This window comes from Anabas testudineus, chromosome 1, assembly GCF_900324465.2.
Source record: "Anabas testudineus chromosome 1, fAnaTes1.2, whole genome shotgun sequence".
Taxonomy (NCBI): Eukaryota; Metazoa; Chordata; class Actinopteri; order Anabantiformes; family Anabantidae; genus Anabas; species Anabas testudineus.
Genome location: NC_046610.1, coordinates 266982 through 284746, shown reverse-complemented (window position 1 = coordinate 284746; position 17765 = coordinate 266982). Strand labels below are relative to the sequence as shown.

At 44.1% G+C, this 17765-nt stretch overlaps 1 protein-coding gene across 1 annotated transcript; it reads right to left on the bottom strand.

The window, feature by feature from the left end:
- Positions 1–3395: 3395 nt before the first annotated feature.
- On the bottom strand, positions 3396–16964 carry LOC113161620 (wiskott-Aldrich syndrome protein family member 3-like). The gene is made up of 12 exons (XM_026359356.1): positions 15766–16964; positions 15409–15683; positions 9049–9188; positions 8820–8954; positions 8242–8395; positions 7592–7709; positions 7015–7059; positions 6796–6920; positions 5438–5716; positions 4905–5047; positions 4615–4833; positions 3396–4264 (listed from the first exon to the last, which is right to left on the bottom strand). Exons 3-12 carry the CDS (start codon positions 9179–9181, stop codon positions 4101–4103), a joined length of 1515 nt encoding a protein of 504 aa, XP_026215141.1. The 5' UTR covers positions 9182–9188; positions 15409–15683; positions 15766–16964; the 3' UTR covers positions 3396–4100.
- Positions 16965–17765: the final 801 nt, after the last annotated feature.

Sequence of the window (17765 nt, the reverse complement as noted above, 5' to 3'; positions counted from 1 at the left end):
ACACTAGTGAGAGAGGCCATGAACACACTGATGACTACTCTGAGGGAGTTACAAGCTTCAGTAACTGAGATAGGAGAGACTGTACATACAACAACTGTTGACCGGGTTCTTCACCAGTCAGGGCATTATGAGAGGCAAGGCATAGTCAATAGATAGACAGATAGATACTTTATTGATCCCCAAGGGGAAATTTGGGTGTTGCAGCCATTAGACACAAAAACATTTGAACATTGAGTAACAATACACGAGACACAGCACAAGAATAACACACAGTATAGACAGTAATAACAATAAAACACACTGTAGAACTTGAATGTACACTGATTAAACCATCAGCGTCTGTCAGGGAGTCAGTGTCTACGCTGATGGCTGTTGGCACAAATGACTTCCTGAACCGTTCCTTGTCACAGCGGAGCTGGAGAAGTCTCTGACTAAAACTGCTCCGCTGTTTGATAAGCAGGCTGTGGAGAGGATGTGAGCTGTTCTCCATGATGCTCAGCAGTTTGTGCAGCATCCTCCTCTCCACCACCTGCTCTAAAGGTTCCAGAGAAGCCCCCAGCTCAGAGCCAGCTTTCCTGATCAGCTTATTCAGTTTCTTAGTGTCGCTGGCTCTGATGCGGCTGCCCCAGCAGACGACATCAAATAATGTCGCACTGGCTACAACAGACTGGTAAAAGATCTGGAGCATCTTGTTGCACACATTAAAGGACCTGAGCTTCCTCAGGAACTAGAGTCTACTCTGTCCCTTCCTGTATACATAGGCATGTTGAATCACAAATTGAGTTCACCAGTAGGCATGTGAAAGACTCCATGGTCCAGTGGAAGAGGGTTCTTTGGTCTGATGAGACCAAAATGGTGCTTTGTGTCCATCAGAAAAGACGCTATGTTAGACACACCAAACACTGCACATCACCACAAATACACCATCCGCACTTTGAAACACGGTGGTGGCAGCATCATGATGTTGGGATGCTTCTCGGCAGCCGGTCCTGGAAGGCTTGTTAAGGTAGGGGTAAGATGAATGAGGCAAAATATAAGACAATCCTGAAGGACAATCCTACTCAGTCAGCAAGACAACTATGGCTTGGGAGAAAGTTTGTTTTCCAGCAAGACAATGACCCGAAGCATAAGACAAAGCTACACAGAAATGGTTTATGGACAACAAGGTGAATGTTCAATCTCATAGAGAACTAGTAGCTGGGCTGTTGAAAAGGACTGTTCTCACCCGATCCTAACTTTTATTGACCATGACCGATTTATAATGTCAATAAAAGGGTGAAGCATCCAAGGGGGTGAATGCTGTATGTAAAAATGTAATGGCAATCACTACTGGATTTTCAATTGACGTTTTTCCTGTATTTACATTCACTGCATTAATCTACGAAGTAAAGGACTTTTTCAATTCTCACAGTGAAGCACACAGACATGACTAATGTCTAATCTCTCTAATAAACACAGAAATACTGCTTCAAACAAAGTGATTTTATTTTTGGTGTCTGGATGTGTACTAAAACCAAATAAAACAAAGGGTTAACAGCATGATTCCAGTGGTGTTTGCTGCAGCTCCTTCTCTGCAAATTCAAGTAATTTTTAATTTTGATGGTTTAAAGATTTATGAAATTTAATCAAATTACAACATGAATGAAACAACACAGTGTGTAAGAATTAGGGTTAGGGTACTAGGAACTAAACATCAAACAATGCACCTGTCTATTTAAATTCTATCTTTAATTAAACTGAATTAAAGTTTGAATAAAACATATGCAATACAACAATCGAATAAAGTTATTTATTAAGTGTTTATTTCCACCATCATGCAGCAAATCACAGAAAACACAGCACAGGTCAACAAATCAATAAACAGGTAGTACAGTTACCAAAAGATATGATTATATCAGCAACAGCAATGACACCTACATCACAGGCCGCTGCAAAATCACACGCTATCACACACAATGCATCAGGGGACACTCACACTATATATATAAAAAAGAATAATAATAATAATAAAAGAAAAGTTTCTTCTCAAAACTCATTTAACTAAACAATAAAATAAACACTAACAAGATTGCCCCTGGTTACCATAGCAACGAATGAATTAAATGCTGAATCCAGCAGCAGAGTAAACACATTGACAAAATACTGTTGGTCAGGTTCATCAAACTGTAAAGAAAATGTGTAGAAGATGCTGAAAATTCACAAAAAGCAAAAGTAAGTAAAAAAAACAATTGAGTATAAATGAAATAATACAAATATCCAAAATACTGAAGAAAAAATCATCTGACAGAGAAAAATATAATAGAATAATAAGGCAAGGTGTAATGAAAATAAAATGCAAGCAAAAAGTATCCAGACAAAATATAGCAGTAAACAGATTAAATATTTCAATTAGATATTTTTAGTTTTTCCATCTCCACTGAACGACGAAGTTTCTGGATGGAAAGTGAAACGTCTTAAAGCAAGTCCAGTCCATACTGAACAGCAGTTTTGGATGACTGAGAACCTTCACAGATCAACTTTAAAGGATTCATGAGAGGGAAGGTTGTTGTCCATTGGACAGGAAGCCTCATCACAAATGTCTTCACAGTAGGTATTACTGAGTTACCATTAATTAGTTACCAAGAGCAGTCGTCTACCAACCCCAGGGTAAGTGGCTCTATTCCTGGTTCCTCCTGGCTACTTGTTGAAGTGTCCTTGTACAAGACATTGAAACCCTGTAGTAGCGCTGATATGTACTGTCTGGAAGCTGTTCGACCACAATTTCCCCAAGGGGATCAATAAAGTCTGATATTACTATTATTATTATTAATTATTATTAGCATGGTATTAGGTCCATGTAAATTAGTATAAATTCACGTGCATGAATTTGTTATGCACGTGCTCCTGTAATAGATTTGTGCACATGTGGAGATTTGGTCTGTGTGTGCTCTTCTATAAGGTAGTTGTTATTATCTAAATATAAATACACATTTTTGTGAAATGTGATTTATACAAACATACTTTTTACTCTTGAATTGCAGTTTTTCACATTGTGAATTTCCTACACACTGCAGTACATGTTCTCCTCTAGTTTATTATTAAACTAGGCATGTTCAACACAAATATATGTGAAACTAACACTTTCCTTGAATTGTAGTTCAACATCTTTGTATATTTTCTTTTTTTTTTTTTTTAACATTTTTGCCTTTTCTTCTCTCCTGTAGTTGTGTTTCCTCCTGTTGTTTTTGTTGTCTGTTGTTCTTTTCTCTCTTTTCTTTCCACTCACCCCAACTGGTCGAGGCAGATGGCTGCCCTCCCTGATCCTTGTTCTGCTGGAGGTTTCTTCCTCTAAAGGGAGTTTTTCCTCTCCACTGTCTCCTGGTGCTGCTCAGTGGGGTTGTTGGGTTTTCTATATAATTCTGTATACAGTTATATTTTGTAAGGTCTTAAACCTTTAACACTGTAAAGTGCCTTGAGGTGACATCTGTTGTGATTTGGCACTTTATAAATGAATTGAATTATATTAAATTGTAAATTTGAGATATACATCTATATAAACTTTGTGTTGCTATATGCATACACCTAAAAATCTATTTAAATATATTTAATTAAATAAAGTATTGTGTGTGATGCACATATTTGATAAATTTGACACAGTGAGAAAACAGCTGTGAAGCAGTAAATGCAGAAACAAGACATTGCTGCTGAATTCTTTCTACACTGACAGTTTAGAAACTCACTTAATTTTACTGAATTCAGAGTCTCTCTAATGATCAGAGCCAGACTCTGGAGGAGAGCAGAAGCAGCAGGTTGAGTCAGAACATGTTAGATGGTTGGATTGATTGACTGACTAGATTTATTTTAGCAGTCGATCCATTTAAATACACCAGAACATCTGTGGGTAACATTTACTGATCAGGATAACGGACATATCAGGTCATATTATAAACTAGTAGAATTCTCATAAAGTAAATTGAGTATATATATTTTTTTAAACTTTGGTAAAAGCAGGTTGTCCTTTCTCCATAACTTTACTCCAGTGATTTTAGTGATATTAGTTTGAAGTTCTGATCCAGTCAAGACTGATCTAGGTCTGTCTTTGTGTTGTGGTTGGGGCTTTCTCAGTCTGACCACTCCTGGTCCTCAGGCTCGGACTCCTCCTCTGATTCGCTGTATTCAACAGCAATGCGGCGTGACAAAATAGTGGCAACGTCGTTTCCTGTGGGTTCTCGTTTCTTAGCCTCCTCCTGCTCACGCTGCTCTTGAACCTTCCTCAGCTGGATCCCTGCAGACCAGTAGAAACCAGAACATTAACAACAGGCTACTTGACACTATGTGACACTGGTTCTACAAGGTCTAGATGCAGAGACAGAGTATAAATCTGCATTTATGGGATTGTTGGGTTTTGTCTATGATTTTTTGTATAAATATTTTCTGTAAGGTCTTAAACCTTACACTGTAAAGTGCCTTGAGATAACTTCTGTTGTAAATTGGCGCTATACAAATAAAATTGAATTGAATTGAATTGAATTTACAGGGTCAGGTCACTGGTCACAATATTAGGTACACCTGTACAATCACAATCCAAATTGCTCAAACTAACATGAACATGTTGCTAACAGAGAACCAGCAAACCTCTGCGTATGGCAGCCAGCAGGTCGCTGCGGGCGTCGTTCATTGGCACGTTTGGTCCACCAGGAAGCTTCCTGCTCTCCATCATTGGGGGCAATGGGGGCGCGGCAATGGCCATGGGTGGGGTCTGGCCCGCAGGACGTGAGGGGGAGGGGACATAGTTAGCTGGGGGGGGGGGTGGAGGGGAGGGGCTGTAGGGGCGAGAGAGTGCAGTAGCGCCACCTAGAGAAGAGAAAAGTTGTTTAATGCTCCAAAAATCTCAGGTAAAATAAACAGGAGAGAAGTCCTGTTACCTTGGCTACCAGGAGCAGCTGCTGGGTGCAGCGGGGTTGCCATGGCAGCGGCGTGGGTGGAACTGTTGGAGAATGCCATCTGTCCTGATGATGGCATGAGAGGTGGTGGTGGCGGCGGAGGGGCCGGAGGGATCTGATGATCACTGAAGACAGAGGTTAGAGGTCAAAGGTAAAGGTAGGTAAAAGAAAGGTAAAAAGTACTCTACTACAAGTAGTATAAGATGAAGTACTAAATATTTGCTCCAAGAGTAGCAGTACTGCATTAATGAAGTGATTCCTGTCTTACAGCTGTGAGGATGGTTCTATCATTTCTGCTGAACACTGCACGGTTATATCTGCTCAGATCATGTTCTGTTAGGAAACAGTGTCTTACAGCATGTTTCTGATAATTTCAAACAGACTACTGCACAGCAATGTGGAACACAGACGATGAAAACTGGACTCTGGAACTTTTTTCTTAGTTTTTGTTCACTAGTTAAAATGTTTAGGACAGATCTTTCCACCACTGTCATCACAATAACAAAAACGTGTACTTGGCCTCCTTAGTGGCGCAGCTCCGTGCTCCATTCTGATTGGTTGAGCCAGCGGCGGGGTGGTGGTGGTGATGATGATGTGGCTGGTTGCGACCCAGCGAGTGCTGCCGCGCTGTTGCTGTGGCAACCACAGAGGATGTCCCAGCAGGCCTAAGGGCACGGTCCAATGACTGAGTCTGACCGCTTCCGCTGGTCACCATGGTAATGTGATCCTTCCCGTCATGGCTATCACGGTGATGGGGGCTGGAAGGGAAGGAGGGGTCATCTGACATCCCTGACCTGGATTGGGGGGTCAGTTAATTCAGTCGGTTTAAGACAAGAATATTAGCTGTGTGTGGAGAAATTAGACCCAGGATGCCCAGACTTTATTCTCAGTGTCCAGACTTTATTCTCAGTGTGTCCTGACTTTATTCTCAGTGTCCAGACTTTATTCTCAGTGTCCAGACTTTATTCTCAGTGTCCTGACTTTATTCTCAGAGTATCCTGCCTTTATTCTCAGAGTGCTCAGACTTTATTCTCAGTGTCCAGACTTTATTCTCAGTGTGTACTGACTTTATTCTCAGTGTCCAGACTTTATTCTCAGTGTGTACTGACTTTATTCTCAGTGTCCTGACTTTATTCTCTGTGTCCTGACTTTATTCTCAGAGTATCCTGCCTTTATTCTCAGAGTGCTCAGACTTTATTCTCAGTGTCCTGACTTTATTCTCAGAGTATCCTGCCTTTATTCTGAGAGTGCTCAGACTTTATTCTCAGTGTCCCTACTTTATTCTCAGAGTGTCCTGCCTTTATTCTCAGAGTGCTCAGACTTTATTCTCAGTGTGTCCTGACTTTATTCTCAGTGTCCTGACTTTATTCTCAGAGTATCCTGCCTTTATTCTCAGAGTGCTCAGACTTTATTCTCAGTGTCCTGACTTTATTCTCAGTGTCCTGACTTTATTCACAGTGTCCTGACTTTATTCTCAGAGTGCTCAGACTTTATTCTCAGTGTGTCCTGACTTTATTCTCAGTGCTCAGACTTTATTCTCAGTGTGTCCTGACTTTATTCTCAGTATCCTGCCTTTATTCTCAGTGTGTCCTGACTTTATTCTCAGTGTGTCCTGACTTTATTCTCAGTACCCTGCCTTTATTCTCAGAGTGTCCTGCCTTTATTCTCAGTGTCCCGACTTTATTCTCAGTATCCTGCCTTTATTCTTGGAGTGCTCAGGCTTTTCTCTGTGTACTTCAATCTGAGATTGTTGTTATAATATTGTAATCATGGTATCATTGATATATTGATAAATGGTATCAACATTTGTGATCCTGGTCTGCTATTAAAGCCACACAGAATTTTATGGTGGTGAAAATCCTTATGTATTTACCTGTCAGGTGACATTGAGTCATCGGAGGTGTGGTAAGGTGATGGTGTTACTCGAGCATCTGGCCGAAGCTCCTTGTCGTAGGCCATCAGGTTCCACTCCTGTCGCCTGTTACGAGCTTTCCGAACCTTTAAAGGAAAAAGAAGAAAACATTGTGTATCTCAGATCCAAGACTAAAACAGTGGATTATTGAACAGTGAACATTTAGAACTGAAACTTTACCTTCTTCACCTCCCGTCCTGAAGACTCCTCCACATGCTTCTGCTCCTGGAAGTAAACAATAGAAACAATGAACTATTACTAAGATTTTGACTGTTGATTGACCATCTCATCAGATCTACTGACAGAGACTCTCTTTGGTTGTGTAAAGCTGCTTTGTGACAATGTCAATTGTAAAAAGCGCTCTACAAATAAAATTGAATTGAATTGAATTGAATTGAATTGAATTGAATTGAATTGAATTGAATTGAATTGAATTGAATTGAATTGAATTGAATTGAGAGGAGATAAATAGTCTTAGGCCGACAAAGACTAAAGGCCTGGATAGGGTCAGCTGTCCAGACCAGTCTGGATTTAATCATCTACAACTCAACACGAGTAAAACTCAGGAGCTACACAACTGTTACCTGCATTGTTTAATATTTTTTACCATGCTCACATCCAGCTTTTGACCTCATCATAATCATTACTTATGTCAGTCCTAAGGCAAAGCAATTTATCCCTGGGATCAATAGACTTCTTCAAATATTGAATCTATCTATTATATTTACTACATATACAAACAGATAGACAGATCAACCTTTTGGCGTCTCTTCTCTTTGCGTTTGTTCTCTGTGGCCTGCAGCATCTTTTCCTTCCACAGATTGAAGAAATAAGACGGGTCAGTGTAGAACTTCAGACCGTCCTTCTTATCGTCCCTACACACATACAACACACAAACCTAAACTTAAAACTCTTGTTACCTCTTGTCAACATTTCATCAACTTCTATTCATGTAAAATCTAGTTTTTAGAGACATAGACCCTGACTTAAAGGTAGTGTCTGCCACTGAGATTCAAGCATCCTACAATACTGACCAATAATGAACCTTACTGGCCTAATGGCTAAGGCACTGGCTTCATAAGCCAGGGACTGTGGGTCTGGAGTTACCAGTAGCAGAGTTCTGCAGTGGAAGTTTGCTGAGCCTATAACCCAGAGGTTGATGGATCCTATGCTACCAACATTTTAGAGGAGGCAGCAGCTCAGCTGGTGAAGCAGTTGTTTATGAACCCCAGAGTCAGCGGTTTGATTCCCAGTTCTTTCTAGCTACTTGTCAAGGTGTCCGTGGACAAAACACCAAATCCCTGAAGTAGCGCTGATAAGTAATGTTTTTCCCCAAGAGGATCAATAAAGTATGTTATTATTATTATTATAAAACCCTGTCTGCTGAGGGGTGGTGCTTAATCTGACCTGTATGGGGTCAGGATGTTGAGAGGTGGGGGTTTGTCGCAGTGTTGGTACATCTCCAGCACTGGGTTGAGGATGGAGCTCCGTGACACCACCTGCTGGTCCTGGACAGCACTGCTCCTGAAAGCTTTTCTCATGTTGATGTCCTGCAGAGATACTACACCACAACCAGTACTATTACTACGTAGTAGAAGTAGAACTGCATTACAGCCAGTGGTCTTCCAATAGATGTGAGTTTGCATAAAAACCTTCATACAAAACACTGAATTTGTGGGATTTGTGATTTGCAATCTTGGTCTGTACCTGCAGACTGACAGACTAGCCTGGTGGATCACATTTTTAATCAGAGAGAAACAGTTTCAACCGTTCTTAGGAATGCTTGATCAGGGAACTGGTTTTGTGAGGAGATATGCAGTCCATAAGCTGTATACTTTTACACGTAAGATGGGAATTATTTATCCTTTGTTGATCAGTGGTGGTGATACTGGATCCATGTAGTGGTGTGGGCTGTGTTGGGCCCTGTTATAATTACTCACTGTATCCTACAGTGAGGATCCAGTAGCAGTTTTTAGTACACCCACCTTCCTCCACGGTGGAGTCCAGCTGTGTGACCTTCACTGCCAGCAGGTCCACCCTCTCCTGCAGGCTGTTCATCCTCAGGTAGAAACTGTTGGCCTCAGTGAACAACTCCCCAAAGATGTCCTCAGCATGACGACCTGTGGATCCCAACATGCAACAACACAGAACAACCACATGATATCAACAGGGTCACATTAAGAACATTAAGTGAACCAGAGTTACAGCACTCACTGAGTCCTCCAAGCTGTTTGATGACAGCAGCCAGCGTGCTGTTGGTGACACACTCCAGCTCGCTAGCGACCCCATCAGGCAGAGCACCACGACACAAATATCTGGGCTCTATAATCCGCTTCACCAACGGCATAGCTGACCTGGACACAGAGTCGAAAGTTTCACATTAAGTAGTTTAGATAATCTGGATCAACTGCTAGACTTTTTTCCACATAGACCCACATCTGGGTCTGTGATGTTATGATAGAAGTGAGAAGCAAAACTTTGAAACTATCACAAAGGTTCTAATAGAACCAAACCAGCATTACGCAACAGACACCCAGACCATAGATACCAAGTATTAAAGAGGGTAAAGGCAAATTCAGTCTCGAACAGATATGTACAGTGCCTGAAAGCCTTCACCCCCTTGGATGTTTCATTTTTTTATTGACATTATAAATCAATCATGGTCAATAAAAGTTGGCGACTTTGACCAAAAAAAATCTGAAAAATACCTCATTAATGTCAAAGTGGAAACAGGTGTCTACAAATTAATGTCAATTAAATAAAAAGTGCAAGTTGAAATCAGTGTATGCATTAATATTCACCCCCGTCAGTATTTGGTAGATGCACCTTTGGCTGAGGTCTGGGCCACTCCAGAACATTCACCTTGTTGTCCGTAAACCATTTCTGTGTAGCTTTGCTTTATGCTTCGGGTCATTGTCTTGCTGAAAAACAAATCTTCTCCCAAGCTGTGGTTGTCTTGCTGACTGAATTAGATTTTCCTTTGGGATTGTCCTATATTTTGCTGCTTTCATCTTACCCTCTACCTTAACAAGCCTTCCAGGATCGCCAGCCGAGAAGCATCCCCACAGCATGATGCTGCCACCACCGTGTTTCACAGTGCGGATGGTGTGTTTGTGGTGATGTGCAGTGTTTGGTGTGCGCCAAACATAGCGTTTTGTCTGATGGACAAAAAGCCCCTGACTTATGCTTTTCAGTGGCCTGTTCTCTGAGCTGCTGGGAGTATTCACGCATTCACTGCACTCAGGTGATCCCCATTTCACTAATTGTGGGACTACTAGCACCAATATCTGGACCTCTGTTGGATTAGGTCAGTCATTTTAAAGGGGGTGAATATTAATGCAAACACTGATTTCACCTTATATATTTTTATTTAATGGACATAACTTGACATGACATCAAACCTGTTTTCGCTTTGACATTAATGAGGTATTTTTCCGAAATTCTTTCATCAAAGTCGCCAACTTTTATTGACCATGATTGATTTATGATTCATATGTCTACAAGTAAATGAAACATCCAATGGGGTGAATACTTTTGTAGGCACTGTATATATGAAAACTTGGAGACGTTCCACATGTGGACAACAAAACACCATGGCAACCTCTGACAGATAGAAGAGTACGAACAACAAGAAGAAGAGCTACGTGAATAAGCTAAACTGTAAATGTGTGCTGTCAGTGCACGTGCAGTGTGGACAGTTCATACAAACACATAGAGTCTCTCTGGACCATCGTGAACGTGTTCCTTGTGGACATGCAGAAATGGAAATCATGAAGTGCCCTGAACACAGCTACTAACATTCAGAGATATAAGTACAGTTAACTTTCCTCCACTTTCCTCTGCAGAGTTCCATCACAGCTTCTACTACTGGTCAGGGGCTGAAGTTCCTGTGCTGGACTGAAGATAAAGAGATGAACCTCAGACGTCTCTGCTGACTCAAAGTCACTTTACACTGACTTCAGCTCTCAGCCGGTTCCCTGAGCTTCTTCTCAGCACCGTGTCCTCAGGAGTGTAGAGACGGGAATGTGTGTGACTACAAATTTGCAACTACAAATGTGCTGCAGGGCGTCGCCAGGGAAACAGTCATTTTTCACATCACGCCTGTTGTCCACAGAGCAGACTGTAGTTACTGTTGCTAGGAGACAGTGTGTTGGGGATGGGGGGGGGGCGGTTACATCACATCATGTAATGTTACTACAATCAGAAGGTAACTGGTAATGTCCCCAACTGTGATCGAGTTTCGGACTCACCTGCTGTCACCAGCAGCTGGAACTATCGGCACGTGTACGCAGCTGCTGTCACGTGTTGCTTTCTACACGTATGTGTCATTACTGTTCTGCACAAACAGCTGACACCTCATGTCATCAACACCCTCCCACAGAGAGCTCCACAGTTTCATGACACACGAGAACGAAGTCGCCACAAAATCCAGTTTGTGTTTAGATTTAGTCAAAAATCATCAAAACAGAAGGAGAAACAGGCTCTGCCCTCTCTCCCTGCTCCAGTAAGCTCTGCCCTCTCTCCCTGCTCCAGTAAGCTCTGCCCTCTCTCCCTGCTCCAGTAAGCTCTGCCCTCTCTCTCCCTGCTCCAGTAAGCTCTGCCCTCTCTCCCTGCTCCAGTAAGCTCTGCCCTCTCTCTCCCTGCTCCAGTAAGCTCTGCCCTCTCTCTCTGCTCCAGTAAGCTCTGCTCCGCTCTGCCCTCTCTCTCCCTGCTCCAGTAAGCTCTGCCCTCTCTCTCTGCTCCAGTAAGCTCTGCCCTCTCTCTCCCTGCTCCAGTAAGCTCTGCCCTCTCTCTCTGCTCCAGTAAGCTCTGCCCTCTCTCTCCCTGCTCCAGTAAGCTCTGCCCTCTCTCTCTGCTCCAGTAAGCTCTGCTCCGCTCTGCCCTCTCTCTCCCTGCTCCAGTAAGCTCTGCCCTCTCTCTCTGCTCCAGTAAGCTCTGCCCTCTCTCTCCCTGCTCCAGTAAGCTCTGCCCTCTCTCTCTGCTCCAGTAAGCTCTGCCCTCTCTCTCCCTGCTCCAGTAAGCTCTGCCCTCTCTCTCTGCTCCAGTAAGCTCTGCTCCACTCTGCCCTCTCTCTCCCTGCTCCAGTAAGCTCTGCCCTCTCTCTCTGCTCCAGTAAGCTCTGCCCTCTCTCTCCCTGCTCCAGTAAGCTCTGCCCTCTCTCTCTGCTCCAGTAAGCTCTGCCCTCTCTCTCTGCTCCAGTAAGCTCTGCTCCGCTCTGCCCTCTCTCTCCCTGCTCCAGTAAGCTCTGCCCTCTCTCTCTGCTCCAGTAAGCTCTGCCCTCTCTCTCCCTGCTCCAGTAAGCTCTGCCCTCTCTCTCTGCTCCAGTAAGCTCTGCCCTCTCTCCCCCTGCTCCAGTACGCTCTGCCCTCTCTCTCTGCTCCAGTAAGCTCTGCCCTCTCTCTCCCTGCTCCAGTAAGCTCTGCCCTCTCTCTCTGCTCCAGTAAGCTCTGCCCTCTCTCTCCCTGCTCCAGTAAGCTCTGCCCTCTCTCTCTGCTCCAGTAAGCTCTGCTCCGCTCTGCCCTCTCTCTCCCTGCTCCAGTAAGCTCTGCCCTCTCTCTCTGCTCCAGTAAGCTCTGCCCTCTCTCTCCCTGCTCCAGTAAGCTCTGCCCTCTCTCTCTGCTCCAGTAAGCTCTGCCCTCTCTCTCTGCTCCAGTAAGCTCTGCTCCGCTCTGCCCTCTCTCTCCCTGCTCCAGTAAGCTCTGCCCTGCTCTGCCCTCTCTCTCCCTGCTCCAGTAAGCCCTGCTCTCTCTCTCCCTGCTCCGCTCTGCCCTCTTTCTCCCTGCTCCAGTAAGCTCTGCCCTCTCTCTCCCTGCTCCAGTAAGCTCTGCCCTGCTCTGCCCTCTCTCTCCCTGCTCCAGTAAGCCCTGCTCCCTCTCTCCCTGCTCCGCTCTGCCCTCTTTCTCCCTGCTCCGCTCTGCCCTCTTTCTCCCTGCTCCAGTAAGCTCTGCCCTCTCTCTCTCTGCTCCAGTAAGCTCCGCCCTCTCTCTCTCTGCTCCAGTAAGCTCTGCCCTGCTCTGCCCTCTCTCTCCCTGCTCTGCTCTGCCCTCTTTCTCCCTGCTCCAGTAAGCTCTGCCCTCTCTCTCTCCGCTCCAGTAAGCTCCGCCCTCTCTCTCTCCCTGCTCCAGTAAGCTCTGCTCCTGACTTCTGACCAGCTACAGTGGCAAGAAAAACTTTGTGAACCTTTTAGAATTTCATGGTTTTCTGCAGTAATTTGTCATAAAATGTGCTCTGATCTTCAAGTCACAACAATAGAAAAACACAGTCTGCTTAAAATAATACTACACAAACATTATTGTATTGAACATAACATGTAAAAATTCACAGTGCAGGGTGGTTATTGGACTTAATAACTGGTTGACCCTTCTTTAGCAGCAATAACCTCAACCAAACGTTTCCTGTAGTTGCAGATCAGACCTGCACAACGATCTGGAGTCATTTTGGACCACTCCTTTTCACAAAACTGTTTTAGCGTAGCAATATTCTTGGGATGTCTGGTGTGAATGGCTCTCTTAAGGTCATGCCACAGCATTTTAATCAGGGTTGAAGTCAGGACTCAACCCAGGTGTATTTTGTTCTGTTGAAGTTATTCTTTAGTTGAATTACTTGTATGCTTTGGGTCATTGTCCTGTTGCATCACCCATCCTCTGTGGAGCTTCAGTTGTCGGACAGATGGTCTTACGTTTTCCTGCAAAATGTCTTGATAAACTCTGGAATTCATTTTTCCAGCAGCAAAGCAGCCCCAAACCATGATGCTCCCTCCGCCATGTTTTACAGTGGGGATGATTTTGATGTTGGTGTGCTGTGCCTTTTTTTCTCCACACAAAGTGTAGTGTGTTTTTTCCAAACAACTCAATTTTGGTTTCACCTGTCCACAGAATATTTTGCTAGTAGTGCTGTGGAACATCCAGGTGCTCTTTTGCAAACTTCAAACGTGCTGCAATATGTTTTTTGGACAGCAATGGCTTCCTCCGTGGTGTCCTCCCATGTACTCCATTCTTGTTTGATGTTTTCCTTATTGTAGACGTGTCAACAAAAGTGTTAGCATGTGCCAGAGATTTCTGTAAGTCTTTAGCTGACACTCTAGGACTCTTCTTTACCTCATTCAGCATTCTGCGCTGTGCTCTTGCAGTCATCTTTACAGGACGACCACGCCTAGGGAGAGTGGCAACAGTGCTGCAACAGTGAACCCAAAACTGGTGTTTGTTTTTAAAGGGCAGGACAGCTTTCAGCAACACATCCAATATCATCACACCAATTGGACTCAAGGTTGGCTCACTCCTGGCTCCAATTAGCCCTTGGAGAAGTCATTAGGCTAGGGGTTCACACACTTTTTCCACCCTGCACTGTGAATGTTTACATGTTATGCTAAATAAAAACATGAAAACATATAATGTTTGTGTACTATTATTTTCAGCAGACTGTGTTTTTCTATTGTTGTGAGTTAGATGAAGATCAGAGCACATTTTATGACCAATTCATGCAGAAAACCATGAAATTCCAAAAGGTCACAAAGTTTTTCTTGCCACTTTACACTGTCTCTGTGTTCGTTCCTCTGCTCTTCTGCAGAGACACCAGCCTGGACTCTGCCCTGAGCTCTCTCCCCTGCTATCAGGCCTCGGTGGTTGTAGCTTTCAGTCCACAATCACCTGTTTCATCTGTCTGATTTGGACCTTCAGTGTGTGTGTGTTTGGACTTTCACCTGGTCCTCTGGACTTTTCCTGTTGGTTTGGATCTCTGACCTGGTTTGCCTGGACTGAATCTGCCTGTCTGCTAAACAGGAATGTGCAGAGGACTTCATCACAGCAGAATGAGGTTTGTCGTGTGCCCACTCGGCCCCTGTACACAGCCTAGGAATAAAGACTCCACCTGCTAACATCATAAACACCCGCCGTCCTCTCTGCATCGCTGGTTTTCATTTTTACTGGATTCACGTGTCTCATTTGAGTCTGTTTGTCTGTGTCTGTGTCCAAACCTAACACGAGTGGAGCGGGGATAGTGATGAGACCGTAGAGACTCTAAAGGCTGGGTTACCAAATGGGTTTGGATCTGAAGCTGTGGAACTAGTGAAGCCACTAATGATCAGGTTTTGTCACATGGCATGATGGGAAATGAAACAGGCACATTTCACAGTCGAGTGTGTTGACTTGTGAGAAGCCTCCGTACATGACCCTGTTCCTAACCTAACCCTAAAACTGGTCCTAACCAGGTCTGATCCCTTACACAGACCTCCAAAGGTGTGAGAACTGCACTTCGGACCTCGGTCCTCACAACCAAAGGCAGACCCCCCCACACACTACATGAAGCAGTCTGAGTGCATTACGTCATAGATTCTGTGTGATGGAGCGCGCGTGCGTGTCTTCAGGCATGTTCATAAACACACTGAACACCTGATCACCTATCGATCAGCTGATCCATCGAGCTGCGTCCACCAGGTCTGTAACCGCCGATGACGTCATCACCGGGACCGGCTGACACAGAGACGGTTTCGGCCCGCGGATCGATCACAGCGCAGATCAGTCGATAACACGTCAGTTACAAACCGATAAGATCCGATAACAGATCGATGAGACTCACCGCGGGCTGGGGGGGAGTGGGGTCCGGTTCGTTCTGCTGAGGATCCTCCGTCACAGACCGGCGGGCAGCGGACTCATGCTCCGGTCCTCTCACCGGGAATGGATGCTGAGAGAGGGGAGAGTCGATCCTCTCCTCCTCGGTTCCTCGGTCATCTTCGACTCCTGTCGGCTCCGTGGACCTCTCTGGCTTCTGTCGTGTTCTCGGGGATCCTCGGCTCCTGTCGGCTCTTCAGAGCTCTTCGGCTCCTGTCGGCTTCCGCCGGGTAGGTTCGGCTGCTGCGGAATGAACAAAGAAGCAGACACAGGCATGATGACGTCATCATCTGCAGTTGCTGTTAGCACGTTAAATAATACTGACCTGAGTGTTGCATGCTGGGAAATGTTGAAGTGTCAGACATGTATTTTGCTTCACTAGTAGTAAATGTCCAGCATCCAGAAGTCTGGAAAAACTGTCTGCAGGTCAAAGTTCACGAGTCGTCCTGTTCCCCACAGCTGATAAAATCAGAACATTTGATTATTGATGCATGAATTTGTTTGATGACCATTTCCTTCACAGGTAGTGTTAATGAAGAGGCTCCACGTTGGCCAGTACATGTCTAGATTAAAAAGTGGTTGTGAGAATCAGATGAACGGAGCATGAAATCCAACTGCTTCCTCCTGAGTCAGTGAAGTGTCACCTCAGTCCTACACCTGCAGTCTCCTCTGCTCCTTTATTATCAGGATTTCTGTGTAGAATCAGACCCACATGTCAAAGCTGATCAGGACCAAGTCCCAAAGACGTGAAAAGAAAACTGCAGCCGCACTGTAAAACCGTGATGCCGGTGTTTGAAAATACAACAACACAGATGAGCGAGAGAAATAAAGGCAGCGAGTCTGAGACGTTCTTGGCTTTCAGTCCTAATCAAAACCTGGTAAAACTGATTTCTCTGTCTAGTTCCCTACCTAAGTCCACTGCGTCAGTGTGTTGTGTGTTGCTCACTGTTGAGGTTTATTGTTCATCATCAAATATTAAATTTCTCACTCACAACCCGAGTCTGCTGCTGAAACAGTGTCTTCTAGCCAAAGACTGGATTACTGTCACATCTGCACACATGCTAAAGCTCGATCCGCTCGGCTACGTGCAGTGTTCTAAAATTAGCATTCGCACACACCTGCACTTCCTGTTTCTGCTCCCTTAACCGTGTCTCGCACAGATTACAACTCTGCACTGAATCTGAGTCTCTGTGAACAAAAAAAGTTTATATGGACGGAACCATCTCAAGGCACTTGAACCCAACCCAACCCAACAATCCGCCTTAAAAAAATCACTTTCTCTTTTCAACTGAACTTCTAAAAGTGAAATTACCTTCAGTTCATTTGAAGCTGTCAAGCTAAAACCTACTCCTTTAATGAATAACAGCCCTGTTAGTTGATTGATTAATTACTAAATTATACTAAGTAATGGTATTAACCGCCAGCTTGTCTGCACTAAAAAGCTGGATGTCACATCATTTTCTACTTCTTAATCCAAATAAAACCAAGACGCTGGTCATCGGCCACCTAGGTACCAGCATGCATTTGACCACGTAACCTTAACTCTGACAGCCAAGGATCAACGTCTGTCAGCACCTTTAACCTTTAACCCTTTAATTCAATTCAATTAAGTTTTATTTTTATTAAAAAATAAAAATAATTTGCGGTTTATTTGTATAGTGCCAATTCACAACAGAAGTTATCTCAAGGCACTTTACAGTGTTTAAGGTTTAAGACCTTACAGAGAATAATTTTACAAACATATTATACAGAAAACCCAACAATCCCATTTGAGCAAGAGTTAGTCAACAGTGGAGAGGAAAAACTCCCTTTAGAGGAAGAACCAGGCTCATAGTGGGCGGCCATCTGCCTCGACCGGTTGGGGTGAATGGAAAGAGAAAAGAGAAAAGAACAGCAGGCAATAAGACAACAACAAGCAGCAAGAGCATTGGGCAGGTCAACTGGATTCTGGAGATGTACAGCTCCAGGCCGAGGATACCTGCAGAAAAGTACAGAGAGGACGACACACAACTAAAAGAGAGAGAGAAGACACAAAGTTAATGACATGAAATGGTAGAATTTGAATGGATAGAGAAGAAAAGAGAGAGGAGAGGAGCTCAGTGTGTCAGTAGAGGTCCCCCAGCAGACTAACCTATAGCAGCAGAACTAAGATGGTTCAGAGTCACCTGATCCATCTCTAACTATAAGCTTTATAAAAAAGGAAAGTTTGAAGTCTAGTCTTAAATGTAGAGAGGGTGTCTGCCTCCAGAACCTGAACTGGGAGCTGGTTCCACAGGAGAGGAGCTTGATAGCTAAAGGCTCTGCCTCCCATTCTACATTTGGAAA

What these genes read in the sequence shown, in the direction of transcription:
- LOC113161620 (XM_026359356.1), bottom strand. Translation starts at nt 9,181, where the DNA reads ATGCCGTTGGTGAAGCGGATTATAGAGCCCAGATATTTGTGTCGTGGT. An exon ending in AACATCCTGACCCCATACAG is followed by an intron (nt 7,710 to 8,241) that starts GTCAGATTAAGC and finishes GTATGTGTGTAG; the next exon opens with GGACGATAAGAAGGACGGTC. An exon ending in AAGAGAAGAGACGCCAAAAG is followed by an intron (nt 7,060 to 7,591) that starts GTTGATCTGTCT and finishes GTTTACTTCCAG; the next exon opens with GAGCAGAAGCATGTGGAGGA.